The sequence below is a fragment of the Amblyomma maculatum genome, chromosome 6 (assembly GCF_055883805.1).
Source record: "Amblyomma maculatum isolate TAMU_Amacu chromosome 6, ASM5588380v1, whole genome shotgun sequence".
NCBI lineage: Eukaryota > Metazoa > Arthropoda > Arachnida > Ixodida > Ixodidae > Amblyomma > Amblyomma maculatum.
In genome coordinates this window covers 7,965,600-7,979,851 of record NC_139349.1, presented here as the reverse complement: position 1 = coordinate 7,979,851, position 14,252 = coordinate 7,965,600, and the positions used below count along the sequence as shown (strand labels likewise).

General features: G+C 45.5%; 1 protein-coding gene across 2 annotated transcripts in view; it reads left to right on the top strand.

Moving 5' to 3' along the window:
• Positions 1-14,252, top strand: part of didum (dilute class unconventional myosin) — a 78,277-nt gene that overhangs the window by 45,724 nt on the left and 18,301 nt on the right. The window contains exons 21-25 of one of the 2 annotated variants that reach the window (XM_084605968.1): positions 328-421; positions 1,632-1,882; positions 3,999-4,112; positions 5,306-5,476; positions 7,430-7,535. In XM_084605968.1, the coding sequence (XP_084462094.1) occupies positions 328-421; positions 1,632-1,882; positions 3,999-4,112; positions 5,306-5,476; positions 7,430-7,535 (736 nt within the window). The remainder of the gene's footprint in view (positions 1-327; positions 422-1,631; positions 1,883-3,998; positions 4,113-5,305; positions 5,477-7,429; positions 7,536-14,252) is intronic. The other variant, XM_084605969.1, reaches the window with a different exon arrangement.

Genomic DNA, 14,252 nt, shown 5'->3' with positions numbered 1-14,252 from the left:
AAAAGTCTTTGTGCCCGCATTTGTAGTGTGTACTGCATTTTTTGCTGCAAAAGAAAAAAATAATCTTGTGAATTTGCAATTTTCTTCCCCCTATTTTTATTTCTTTGAAATACTGCCAACCCCACAGGGGTCATTACGGAAGAACATTACATTGTAATTTTGAATTACTTACGAGCACACTTCTCTGAGCGCTCTTACTCAAGGTACTAGCATGCTTTGTGCCATACCTTTATTCAGAGCTGACTACAGTGAAGACTGTAGTCTTGCGTATTGGGAGATCCCAACATTTTGTGCCTGTTGCAACAATACACGCTGTGTTCTCTGCAGAAAATTGAAGCGGGAGAAAAGGAGAAAAGCAGGCTTCAGCACGATCTGGAAGAAATGGTCAAGGCCATCCAGCTGAACCAAGAAAGCGCCCAGGGTGGGTACAGAAGATTGCTTTTTGAACGGGCTTTGTTGAGCTGATTTCTGTGCTATGTCATTTTAAGCGCTTCATGGATCTTTAGCTTCTGCTAAGCACAGAGCTAAAGAAACTCTGCCGGTACGAGTCAATTGGTTTGTGTATGCAAACCAGTTAGTCAACCAGTTAGTCATTTGATTAGGTAGCATTGTGTGAGTAAAATTCAGTGAAGAGTAGTGGGTAGCAGGGAATTACAATATAAAGGAATACTTTTTGAGGTTCGTGCGTGCATGCATTCTTCTGGCTCAGTGAAAAACTATGCATGGGCTTGTATACTACAGTTTGGCGGTAGTCTTGTGCACACCTCTTATTTTTGTAAAGACAAAACAAGAAAGCACTGTGTTTTTGTCACATGAGGTACCAGATCATGCTTAATTTTATTCAGTTTGTGGCTAATTCAAACTGTTAGTGCACAGCTGTAGTCAGAGCTAATTTTGTGGTGAGATGCGCCTTCCATCTTGTCTTGCAGAGGAAGCTTTTATGGCCTTTTAAGTACAGCAAACCTTTAAAGTATGGTGCTTGGTACAGCAAACCATTTTTCAGAATTGAAAAGCACAGCTATTTTAAAACAGCAAAACTGTGGACTGAAAATGAAATGAGAGACTAGGAACGTAGCCAGGGAAGATGCTCTGTTTGGTGCAGTGACGACATAATGATGACATAACAAACATTGTTGTCCTATAATATACCGGTGCTCTTGAAAATTTTCCGAGTTCTGCACGGTTATGTTGTACATTTAGCCATCTAGGCCACTGGTATTTGCTTTGCAGTGGGTTCTGTACTTATTTACCTTACTTTCTAATTCTTGTTCTCGCTTTTGTATCCTGAAAGAACATAATTCTGCACTTTAGACTGTTGCATTGAACTTACAATCCTGAGCGTTATTGGAGTGGATGTACGACCCATTATTTTCCATGGCATCAGTCAACTAGTTGCGAATTCACATGTAGCAGCAGCAGCAGCAGCAGCATTTTGCCTGACCAAGCTAATGGTGCTGACAGAAAGGTTAGGATAAGCCTGATGGCCTTTGTCCAAATCACTGGCCCCCAGATTCGAATGTGTGATAAAAGGTCAACCAAGGTCAACCAAATGTTACTTCGCTAGCTTGCCAGGGCTTTTTTGCCTTGTCTAAAGCCTTGCTCATACGTACGTTGTGACCCATGTCTTGCAGAGATGCTGCGTCAGAAGCTAGAAAGTGAGCGTCAGCGCCTGCTGGCTGAGTTCGACGAGGAGCGGTCAGCCTATCAGCGGCTGGTGAAAGAGCGTGACCGGCTGGAGCAACGGTGTGAGAACCTGGCTCAGGAGAACAGCCGGATCAGGGGTCTCTCACACCAGCGCACCCCTTCAAACCTCAGCGTAGCCTCTGTGCACAGCGACACTGGGGACGCAGCCCGTGACGACACTTCTGACGTGCCTGATGAGGTTAGCCTCACTTCAATCGCTCAGGGCTGTTGTGAGGGACAGCTGAATTGAACCATGCTTGTCCTGCAAGTCCTAATGTAGCTGGACCCAGTGGTTCCCTTCCCTGCTAAGAGCATTTCAAAGTTTGTGTAATTTATTCTGGAAAGGTTGTACTATTAAGGGGGGACACGGGTCTTTCGGACCAAAAAATCGCGAAAAAATCGCTTTTTAGAAAATGTGATTTGCGAAATCAGTAGCTCTTTATCTACCTATCTGCTAAGTTTTTCATCTCTAGGGTCGGTATTTTAGTCACAATGACAATTTATATAATCGATGTCGCCCAAATTTGGGCCGAAAACGACCCCCAAAACAACCATTTTCCGCGAGGCGTAGCTCCCATTTTGTGCGCGGCACCGTAGCCATCGTGGTCTCATTCGAAAGAGCCGCCTTTCGTCTTCAAATTGCCGCCTCTGTTGTCTACATTCGACCATTGGTCGCATAAAAGATAGCAAAAAAGAAGACGTGGCATTTGCAATCCCATTGGCTTTCGGGGTGCACGTGATGATAAGGCGTCACCGCATTGGTGGAGCTGGCTGACGGCGTCTGCTCGGCGCGCCCGAGTCGCGGGGAGACGGCGGAGACGTGACGCCGGCCGCGCTTGGTTCTGAACCGCGAGGTGCGTTCACGGCAAGAATTCGTGAAAAAAGTGAAAAAAATAGTTGATTAATTATCTCAAATGATGCCCTGCCCGGCTGTGCGTGCTCAGGCCGACGAAAGTCGTGCGCCGAACGATCGTGTGTACGAGCCTGAAGTAGGCCTAGCGCGTTCCCCAGCACGGGAGACTGCTACTGCCAGCGGTTGCACCCGCCGCGACGGTGATATCGCAGGCCGCAGATGAGCAGAAAGATAAGCTCAAAACAGAAAAAAACTTGAACTTGCGCCAACTCCAGCAACGAAGCGGTAGACGGATTGTTTTCGTGACGATGACGGCAGCGCGGCGGACAGTCCGCTTGGCGAGGCGGAGTTCACGATCGTCAGATAACAGTTTACCGAGATTGGCGAAACGTAAAACATACGGCGGCGATATTAGCATTTAAAAATGTGAACGGGGATAAGAAATCGCCGTCAAACTTATTCTCCAATGCGTAAACTTCGGGACACGTCGTCTTCGTAGAGCTCGTCGCGCGTTTGCGCCAATCGGACCTCGTTCATAGTCCTTAGTGAATGCACTTGCTTCCAGTGCAATGCAGAGCACTGGGAAGCAGCAAACAGCTCTAAATTACATTTCTTTTTCACAATAAACGTTCTTCACCGCGGTCTTGATGCGAGGACGTAGCAAAACGACGTGCATAAAAAAAAAAAAGAAAAAAGAAAAGTCGCTGCTTGCATGTGACTCGCGCAGTCGAAAAAGTGACAACTGAATGTGCTGCAACTGCAAATTAAAATGAAAGAGGCGACACTTGGACATTGGAAAGCAAAGAGACTACATTCCTGGAGGTTTCTAGCCATTTTAAAATGTAAATGTGTGCATTGCACCAGTGAATGTCTGTTAAATAATCCCCTGTTTCTTTTTTGCTCTTTTCTCAAAACATGCATTGTCGACCACTTGCAGTTTTGTGGCCTTAATATCTCGGCACCTATTGCAGATAGAATAATAATTTCTTTTTCAGCATGAAGCCAAATATGTGGAGCACACAATGTTGCAAGTAGATTTTTTAATTTCTTGTTCAGAATTTTTAAAATGGCTTTGTTTTGTGATCATTATATGCTATATTTTGAACTTTGAACTTTGTTATGCAATAAAACAAGAAATAATTGCTCAATCAAAAAACTGCTTGCAACATTGTGTTGCTTATTCTTTCTAGTGTCCAGCAATGTGTTCATCTGAAGTTTTTCTTCAGTGGTCATTTTGTAATTGTTCTGGTAAGAATTAGACTAATTGGTGTAATTATCTCATGAAATAATTGGATCACAAAAGAAATAATTGCAGTTTTGGAATCTGCACAAAAACTACACAAACCCACCAAGTTGCATCAATTTTGATTGGTAAATAATAAAAATAGTTTTAAGACGTGCCCCTCCTTAATATGTATGTGTGTTTATAACAGAAGCTGCATCATGTTTATCTTTGTTCTAGGATGGTGGTTATGGGTCAGTGAGGTCTGGAAAGGACAGAGATGCTGGTCATGGGATGCTGAACTCGATTGCATGGCAGCACACTGGAGCACCCTCCGACCAAAGTGCTGGTGCTGTGAGTGCCACATTTTAATTTCCCCCCTCTCTCTTCGTGCAGAAAAGCTAATAGTTTGACAGTTGGCTGAATGTTGGCATTATATGTCTGTTGGGATTATATGGCTGAGTTCTATAAAGTTTCAAAGCTGCTTATGATGAATGATTCTACATTTTGTTTTTTCCATGTTGCTAGCTACTAAAGGTGGAACATAACTAAAGCAATTAAGTGAGATAGTTGGCTTTTTGAGTTAGTTTTGGAACACTGCTACAATGTAAAGGATGGTGTCTCAGACTTACGGGACAGTCGCTGGACCCCTCGTTCGTCTTCTTGACACTAAATGGTGCTAACGAATTCTGGCCAAGCTCTGCTATCTTTGCTTCTAATGCAGCCCTTGCATATGTCAAGTATCACTACCCAGGCATTGCCGCAGCAGCTTATATAACCTGTGTGGCTTATATGGCTGCAGTTTGTGAGTGACAGTACTGGGGCTTGCTAGCTGATAACTAAGGAGCTTGTAACCTTCATGGCACTTGTAGTTCATGCAGTGCATGGCGAGATGACCTTGGTTTGACATTACGTGGTTCATCTGGTTGCTAGGGAAAAACAAAATGCATGCTTTAGCCAAGGAAAGCTCTGTATAATAGCATGAAATATTATCTTTTAAGGGATTGCTTTCAGCTGTTGTTTTCTTGTAAATGACAGGGGCATTTTTATGCCACTTTAAGCTACAAAAAATGCACATACATTTTTACTAGAAAACTTCGGTGCCTAGAGGCCTTGCATGTTGCACACTGACTCTGGAATACTAAGAGAAGCAAAGTCTAAGTGCATTTCAGAGAAAGAAAGGGCGCAGACTTTGAGTGTGTGTGTGTGTGCGTGTGCGTACGTGCATGTACGTTACATGGTGGTGTTAAGAAATCTCGGGTAGTAGAAATTATAGAATATTGTATGTAGCTCACTGGAGATAATTGATTGTGCCTGGTTTGCATATGACTGCAGAAAAGGTTTCAATGTACTGAATGTAGTAATAATTATGCTGCAAAAGAATAAAAACAGATTGTGCTTATAAAAATCTGAATATTGAAGTGATATACTGTGCTACCTTCAGTGGTGCTCTAGAGGGTGAATTGTTGAGGCAGCCTAAAATAGCACAGAAGGTATAGGCCCAATCAGCCTCCTAAACAGGGCTCTCCCTTGTGATTTTTGGCCAGCAGGAGCAGCAGAAGGCTCCCCTTCCGGACGTGTCAGTGGTGCTGAAGCTTCAGCAGCGACTGAACGAAGTCGAGCAGGAGAAGTCACGTCTGGAGAAGAAAGTGGAAGCACTGGAGGTCAGAGAGGAACAGTCCCAGGCCAGGGAAGCTAGTGGCAAGGAATTGATGCGGGTATGCTTTCCTCTTTTTCTTTGGTCCTACTTTCCCTTTCTGCTGAGTATGTGCATCACATTTTTCATGGAAGGTTTGTATTCTGTCCTGTGCGACCATAATGCAGTGGCTGCATTTCCTGTATTTCCTCGTATTTCACATTGTGCAGATTGATTCATGATTAAAGGGACCAGAAAAGGGGTTTAAAGGTTGCTAGTAAATGTGTTCAGTGTGCTCAGTGTGTGCAGTGAATGCTTTTAAGCATTTGCCCAAAGTATAACTTCTTGGAATGGAGCCAAAAATTTATTATTTTTTTAAAACTGTATGTTGAAATTCACAGGCCGATTAGTCAGCACATAATGGTAATTTTTGGAGCTATTGTCCATCAAAGTATGCATCGCGAGCACAGTGCTGTCATGCTACCACTGAAGGCTGCCATTTATAGCAGACTCAGCTGCCACACTTGTGGTAGCTGTGAAAATCGTTTGCTTGTGTTGGTGCGTGAGCCCCTTAAGGGTGGACAGCAGGGCTCTTTAGGGGTCAAAAATTGTGAAGAAAAGCAACTTTTGGACAATGACATTTTTTTAAGTCTGCAGCCCATCTCCTACATACCTACTAATTTATTCAGTCCCTGGGTCATTCATTCTATTCTATAAGGTGTAAACGATGTGAATAAATCCCATCTTTATTGGTTTCTTCTTGTTTTCTCAAAACATACTTTTGACAGTTTTTAAGTTTACAAGGAGGAATATCTTCGCATCTAGAGCAGATAAAGGAAAAATTTTTATCACAGATTGCTCCTAAGGGATTAAACTATACTGCACCACCACTGCACTGCTGTGGGGGTGTGGTGAGGGCACTCGACTATTGTGCACATTGAAAAGCAAGGCGGCCATTTGCTGTGTGATGCCAGTGCACATTAAAAAACCCCAAGTGGTCGAAAATTCTGGAACCCTCCAACACGGCGTCAGTTATATAGCGTTATTCGCTTTGAGACGTTAAAAAACCCCATAATCCAAGCTAAACTATACAACACTGGGAACAGGTTTCTTATTTTGTGTTGCTAATTTTTTGTGCACTCTAATTAAAATGGTTCAACAACAACTTTTCCTCACATTGAACTTAACAAGTTGTAAAATGACAAGTATTGCCTTGATCAAAAAAGTAGTTCCTACGTTGAGTTCCTTGTACTGTGTACTATCTAGCCATATGGGAATAATAGCTTTCTGATGAATGGCTTTTTCTCTATTATTTCCGTCATATCAGAAAAGTGATTAAATATTTGAAATCTGCATAGAAAGGTAATCGGGACTGTGAATTATCATTGCATAGAGCCTAAAGGTGAAACAAAATGTTCCAAGAGCCCTGTCCTTCCTTAAGCATGCGTGAGTCAGGCCAATGCCATTGTGCACATTGTTCTGATTTTCCAGTGTGGCATTTTTCTGTCGGTGGCAGTTGCACTTCGAGCTCACTGTTCACTGTTGCAGGGAACATAGGTGGGCAGGAAGTGAAACGCAGTTACCGACAAATTTGCAGGAGGGAAAAAAAGAACCACGCTTAGGAAAACTGGCATGACAGCCAGAAGTCTTCGAACCAGATGTCAGTCAATGATGTGTTCACGGGTGCATGCAGTCTCCAAGCTGGTCTTAATTTTTTTTTCAGGTGTGTAGGAGTGTGTGATTTGAGAGAAAGACGAGGAGGCTCATTTTTGTTCGCCAATATCTCCGATGCTAGTGAAGCTAGCACAAAAATTCTATTGCTCATTTAGTTTACTTAACCTCTGTAAATGGCATTTCCTGGTCCCTTTAATGCAAAATTGCAGTGCCTCTGCCGGTCCTTAGCAAGCACTAGGGAAGGGGGAGCACTTTGTAAATCAGTAAAAAAGTAGTTGGTCTTCGTTTCCATTTGAATTTAAGAACAATCTTTGCAGCTTTCTTAAGTCCTGACTCTTCCGCTTGTTTCATTTGACTTCAGCTCCATGAACTGGAAATGGAAAATGCCAAGCTGAAGGAAGATGTGAAAAAAATGGTGAAAACGCTGGCAACTGATGATAAATCTAGCCGTGAGAAGGACTTGATGGGTAAGTGTACCCTTCTGTCAGGTGGGGCGGTATTCACTGTGGTGTGTTGTTTGTGTAATGTCAAATTGTATATGAACGGTAAAACATCTTTTGTTTTGTGAGATGGTGTGTAGTCTTTGCGAAGCTTAAAAGAGCGGCATCATTTGTGATAACACTTCTGTTTGCTTCTGACAAAATGTGTGCACTTTCACTAGGCAGTTACTATATTATTTGCCAAGTGAGCCAACTAACCATAGTTCAAGGAACAGTTTAAAGTATTGGTAAATGTTTGTACAGAAAAAAAAGTGTTGTGAAAATTTTATTGGCATATAGCTACGTGCTTCAAAGTTGGAAGTACATTCTTAAAATGGTCATTTATTATCGTAACTAGCTAAAATGTCAACATAGTTAATGCACTGTTTCATATGATGAAAGTTTAGTCTTTAAAGCACAAATTCAGTTATATGCTTTCATGATATTTAGGTGTTATTAATGGCAAAATGGGGATTTCTGTACGGGCTGAATGTAATGATATTTCCGCCACAAGTTCTTTAGTCTGAACAAGTTCTTTAGTCTGAAATTTATATATGGCTTGCACGACTGTTGTGCTTTAAATTACAACATATATTGTGAGCCTTCCGTGGATGTTCTTTAATTTGTACATGCCATGATCTTCCTCTTTCATTTGTACATACCATCATCATCGTCCCGCGGCGCCGGCTCCGGCACGCGCCTGGGTTTTGTCATCGGATTAAAACGCTAGACAAGGCATCGCTGGCCTTGCCGTCACGACCTTGCCGTCTAACCTAGCCTTCTTTCACAAGTGGTGGAGGTGCTGGGTACGCCTCGATCAGCTACAGTCCTCTCGACTACAGCCCGGCTTCGCAACTGGTCCGACCTCTGCTGACCTTGATCTGCGGGCAATGATTCGAGCCATCATCCGCGAGGAGCTTCAAGCCCTCAATCCTTTCTGTCGACATGGGTGCGATCATTCTTCCGCACCTCCTAATGACGCCGTTCTCCGCAACATGATTAAAGAAGAGTTAGCTACCTTCAGCCGCCCTATGACTTCAGAACCTTCTGCAATCCGCCCAGCGCCGACCTACGCGCACGTCGCTGCATCCCCCCCTTCTTTGGATCCCCCGCCCCGACCGGCACCAACATACAATCACATCAATGCAATGGCGATGGCTCAACCGACACAACCCAATTACGCACCTTGGCGTCCCCCCCGACCAGTCTGCTATTACTGTGGTATTAGAGGACATATATCCCGTTTCTGTCGTCGCCGCCTTCAGAACGAGCGCCGTGGTTACGACACCTTCGAATGCGACATGCCTCCAACCTCATATTATCAACGCCGGTCTATTCCAAGCCCACCTCGACGATCCTCCCCACCTCCAGTATCTACCTCTGAGCCTCGTGGGAACCATGTATCCCGATGCCGGTCCACATCCCCATACCGTCGCTCAGTTTCCCCTCTCCGCCCCGCAACCGGCCTCCCTGTCCGCCATCCGGAAAACTAAGTGTTGCAGTTTCCGGAGGTCAAACTGCACGCTGCGAACTTACTAAAAGTCCTCCTGATCGCCCGTATAACGTTATTGGTGTTATCGCTGAAGGTGTACCGGTTGAAGCTTTGATTGATACAGGGGCTGCAATTTCTGTCATTCACGCTGATTTGTGCTACCGTTTGCGAAAAGTGACAACCCCATATGATGGGCCTCAACTCCGTGGAGCCAATAATGTCCCTTTGCGCCCTTCAGCGAAGTGCACCGTACGAGTTGTTATCGACGGCATCCGCCATCATGTGCAGTTTGCTGTGCTCTCACCATGTGCGTACTTGATGATTTTAGGATGGGATTTTTTGTCAACCGCTTCGGCGTTAATTTCTTGTGGCGACCGTGTTATCCATATGAAAGACAGCGATATTTCATCTGAAGTTTCTGAACGACATCATCCTCTAGTTGCCGCCGCTGATACTGTTTTGCCTCCTCAGTGCGAAAAACTGCTTACCGTTGTTTCTGACCACATCACTGACGGGGACGTACTCATCGCACCATCTCATCGTCATCTTGCACGCGGCATCGCCTTCCCGTCAAGTCTTGTCCGGTTCCACAACGGCTCAGCGACAGTAGTGGCCACTAACACTTCACGTGAATCCCTCGTGCTCCCAAAAGGAACTTCTCTGAATTGTATGGTGGATGTTCAACCTTTTTCCCTGATGGTGCTCACCGCCCCTCCGCCTCAGCAACGTGTTTCGTCAGACGTCTCTCTTTCTGTTCTCGCAAACACTATTAATCCTAAACTCACGCCGAACCAACGCCAAGAACTGCTGACAGTGCTTCGACACCACCAAGCCATTTTTGATGTCACTTCCACACCACTGGGACGGACTAGTGTTGCACACCATCGCATCATTACTGAAGGTAACTCTATCGTTCGACGACGGCCTTATCGGGTTTCCCTCTCTGAACGAAAAGTAATTGAAGAAAATGTAAATGACATGCTTCATCGCAATATAATTCGTCCTTCAACAAGCCCATGGTCCTCCCCAGTAGTGCTAGTTAAAAAAAAGGACGGCTCGGTACGCTTTTGTGTTGATTACCGCGCACTCAACAAAATTACCCGCAAAGATGTATATCCGATGCCGCGAATTGATGACGCCCTTGACTCCCTCCAAGGCTCCGAATATTTCTCGACCTTGGACCTTCGCTCAGGGTATTGGCAAATACCTATGCACGAAGACGACAAAGAAAAAACCGCTTTCGCAACTCCCGATGGCCTTTACGAATTTAATGTTATGCCTTTCGGACTTTGTAACGCACCAGCGACATTTGAAAGAATGATAGACACTGTACTTCGTGGCCTCAAATGGAGAACCTGTTTGTGTTACTTGGACGACATTGTTATCTTTTCGGCAACCTTTAATGACCATCTCACGCGCCTGAATGAAGTCCTCACCTGTCTCGCTTCGGCAGGCCTTCAGCTCAACACCAAGAAGTGCCACTTTGCACAGAAGGAAATAAGAATATTGGGACATCTGGTCAGCCATGACGGCATTCGCCCAGATCCTGAAAAAATAATCGCGGTCTTGAACTTTGCTCGTCCACAACGGATTACAGATTTGCGCAGTTTCCTCGGCCTCGCGTCCTACTTCCGGCGTTTTATAAGGCATTTTGCAACTATTGCTGCACCACTTCATGACCTACTTAAAGCACGCAGCCCTTTCGTTTGGACTGAGCAGTGCGAAACTGCTTTTAATGACCTCAAGCACTCCCTCACATCAGATCCTGTTCTTGGCCACTTCAGTGACAGCGCTCCAACTATCCTGCACACCGACGCCAGTGGTCACGGTCTTGGCGCTGTACTTCTGCAGCGTGATGCAACATCGCGTGAGAAAGTGATTGCCTTTGCCAGTCGGACTCTCACTCCAGCTGAGAAAAACTACACCATTACCGAGCAGGAGTGTCTTGCTGTCGTCTGGGCCGTCCAAAAATTTCGCCCTTACCTATACGGTCGGCACTTCACAGTTGTAACCGACCACCATGCTCTTTGCTGGTTGTCTTCACTCAAAAATTTGACAGGCCGACTTGGCCGCTGGATTCTACGCCTGCAAGAATACCATTTCGACGTCACTTATAAATCTGGTCGCCAACACCAAGACGCCGACGCTCTCTCTCGCTGTCACCTTTCGGAATCCGCTTGCTGCTTTTCTTCACAATTAATTTCCACCTCTGACCAGAGCCGACCATCTCTTTGCCCGACGTATATCACAACCGTTTGTTTTGACGACTCTGAGAACAAGCACGCTCTCCGCTCACAGCAATTAGCCGATGCCTACTGCCGTCCTATCATCGACCGTCTTATCGGCGCTTCGGACCCGCCCAATGCTAGGCTTCGCCGACAGCTTCGCAATTTCAAGCTCGAAGATGGCATCCTACTTCGCTACGTGTATTGCCCTGATGGAAGTCGCTGGCTCCCAGTCGCGCCGCGTGTGCTTCGCCCACGTATACTGGCGGCTCTCCACGATGACGCTACTGCAGGTCACCTTGGTTTTGACAAAACCTACGACCGCGTGAGAAAACGATTCTTTTGGCCTGGCTTATCTTCCACCGTTACCAAATACGTCGCATCCTGCCCTCTGTGCCAACGTCGCAAACGGCTGACTTCTTCGCCCGCTGGCCTTCTACAACCTCTTCCTTGTCCCACCACGCCATTCGACGTAGTCGGCATCGACTTATATGGTCCCCTACCTCTCTCCTATGGGGGTAACCATTGGATTATAACAGCTGTCGACCACCTCACACGTTACGCTGAGACAGCACCTGTACCGACTGGTTCCGCTGAAGAAGTAGCAAATTTCTTTTTGCGATCAATTGTATTACGACATGGCGCTCCTCGGGTGCTCCTAAGTGACCGCGGTACAGCCTTCTTATCGAAAGTCGTTGCCGAAGTTCTTCACGCCTCATCCACCCTTCATAAGACAACCTCAAGCTACCATCCCCAGACTAACGGTCTGACTGAGCGCTTTCATCGCACCTTGTCGGACATGATATCAATGTACATCACACCAGATCATCGAAATTGGGACACTATTCTACCATTCGTCACATTCGCCTATAATACAGCAGTACAGCGAACTACCGGTTACTCTCCATTTTTCCTTGTTTATGGCCGTCCACCCACTACAATTTTTGACGCTTCCTTCTTCTCTACGCCCGACTACTCCACATCAGTACCTACCCATTTTTTATCTCGTGTGGCCAGATGCCGTCAGCTTGCCCGACTCAACACAGCAGCGTGCCAGGAAGTCCGCAAGACTCGCTATGATTCTACACATCGAGTGGTCTCTTTTCGTCCTGGTGACGAAGTACTGCTTTACACACCATTTCGCATCTCTGGCCTTAGTGACAAATTCCACCACCGCTACGTAGGTCCCTATGAGATCATAAGCCAAACTTCCCCAGTGAACTACAAAGTGACGCCTGTTTATCCCCCAGCTGATCGACGCCACCGTGGAACTGAAATTGTTCATGTCTCTCGCCTGAAGCCGTTTGTGCGCCGCGATGCATCCACTTAGTTAGGAGCGGCCAGGCTGGCCGCTTCCGACCCCCCGGGCAGATTGTGTGAGCCTTCCGTGGATGTTCTTTAATTTGTACATGCCATGATCTTCCTCTTTCATTTGTACATACCATCATCATCGTCCCGCGGCGCCGGCTCCGGCACGCGCCTGGGTTTTGTCATCGGATTAAAACGCTAGACAAGGCATCGCTGGCCTTGCCGTCACGACCTTGCCGTCTAACCTAGCCTTCTTTCACAATATGTTGAAAAACGTGGTGGACAAAAGTAATACAGTAAAACCTCGTTGATGCATTATTTAAAAAATGCCGCAAGAAGAAAAAGTAGGTATTATCCGGGAAAACATATTATCTTAACTGCCTGATTTTGAAAGATTTGACTGCTGAATGAGACACAACTTTGGCCCAGCCCACTCGTATGAAAGCGAAAAGTTGTTTAATGTTTCACCCTGTGGCCCTAAGGCACCTCAAAAAAGCTACTGCATTTCTCCTTATGAAGCCATATTTTCGCATGAATCGGCATCTCTTATGGTGGCTCACTGGCTTTCTTTAAGGCTTCATCCCTTTGCACCTAGGCACTGCAGGAAAGAGACTGTGGCTGATAAGCACTGCTGATCAGTTTCATGTCATTAGTGCTCATTAGCACATGTCTCGTTGATCGCAAAACGTATTATACAACCACAGTTTGTCAGAATGTCGAACTTAGTACCGGATATTGTGTTACAGCTGAACCCCGCAATAGTGAAAACCGCAAATACGAATTTCTCGACAGAACAAAATATTTTAGTGGCCCCGGCCAACTTCCATAAGATTCAATGTATTTCATTTCTCTCAACAACAAAATGCTTTCAGACTTCCATCTCACAACAATGAAGGCTTCTGAAGTATTAGTCCACTTGTTTTCTTCGTTTGTAAGCCATAAAAGGAAATTAAAGCACTGGAATGCATTTCACTACGCTACCAACAAGCACATTTACAGACACGGCCCTGTTTATTTACAAGTTGCTGATGTTGATGACTGCGCACCTGTTATGATTTGTTGCCCACCGATTCAAACGGGCACCGCCATATCGGCATCGCGGATGTTTATGTTGGTTGCGGCCCAGCTGGCCACACATCCTTTGTTTTCTTTGTCTGGCGAGTTGACGTGCTGAGAAGATGCCTCCTCCGGCCAAAAAGCGGAAGTCTTTGACGCTTTAGGAGAAGGCAGAACTCATCGCTCAAGCTGCGAAAAGGAAGAAAGTAAATGGATATTCCGCAGGAGTTTGGAATTCCGTGCAGTTAGCTGTCGACGATATTGAAGTGCAAAGGCAGACAGCATCTTGGCTGCTCTGGAGAATGAAGCGCGTGCGCAGCACAAGACGGTGACAATGCCGACTTTTGAAGACAAGGCTGTGTAGACAAGGCTGTAGACAAGGCTGTGTATGCCTGGCTCTTGGAACAGAGAGCAAACAAGGTGCCACTGTCCAGAATCTTAGTGCAGCAAAAAGCCCTCTGCTTCACGTGCCAACTAGGGCACGACACTTTTAAAGCAAGAAAAGGCAAACGACGATCCCAGACTTTTTCAAATAAACTTTCGCCTCCGCAGGTTCAGATTCATACTTATTCATCTGTACAGTCCCGTTATTGTGATAATTAAATTCTCTCGAAAATGAAAACT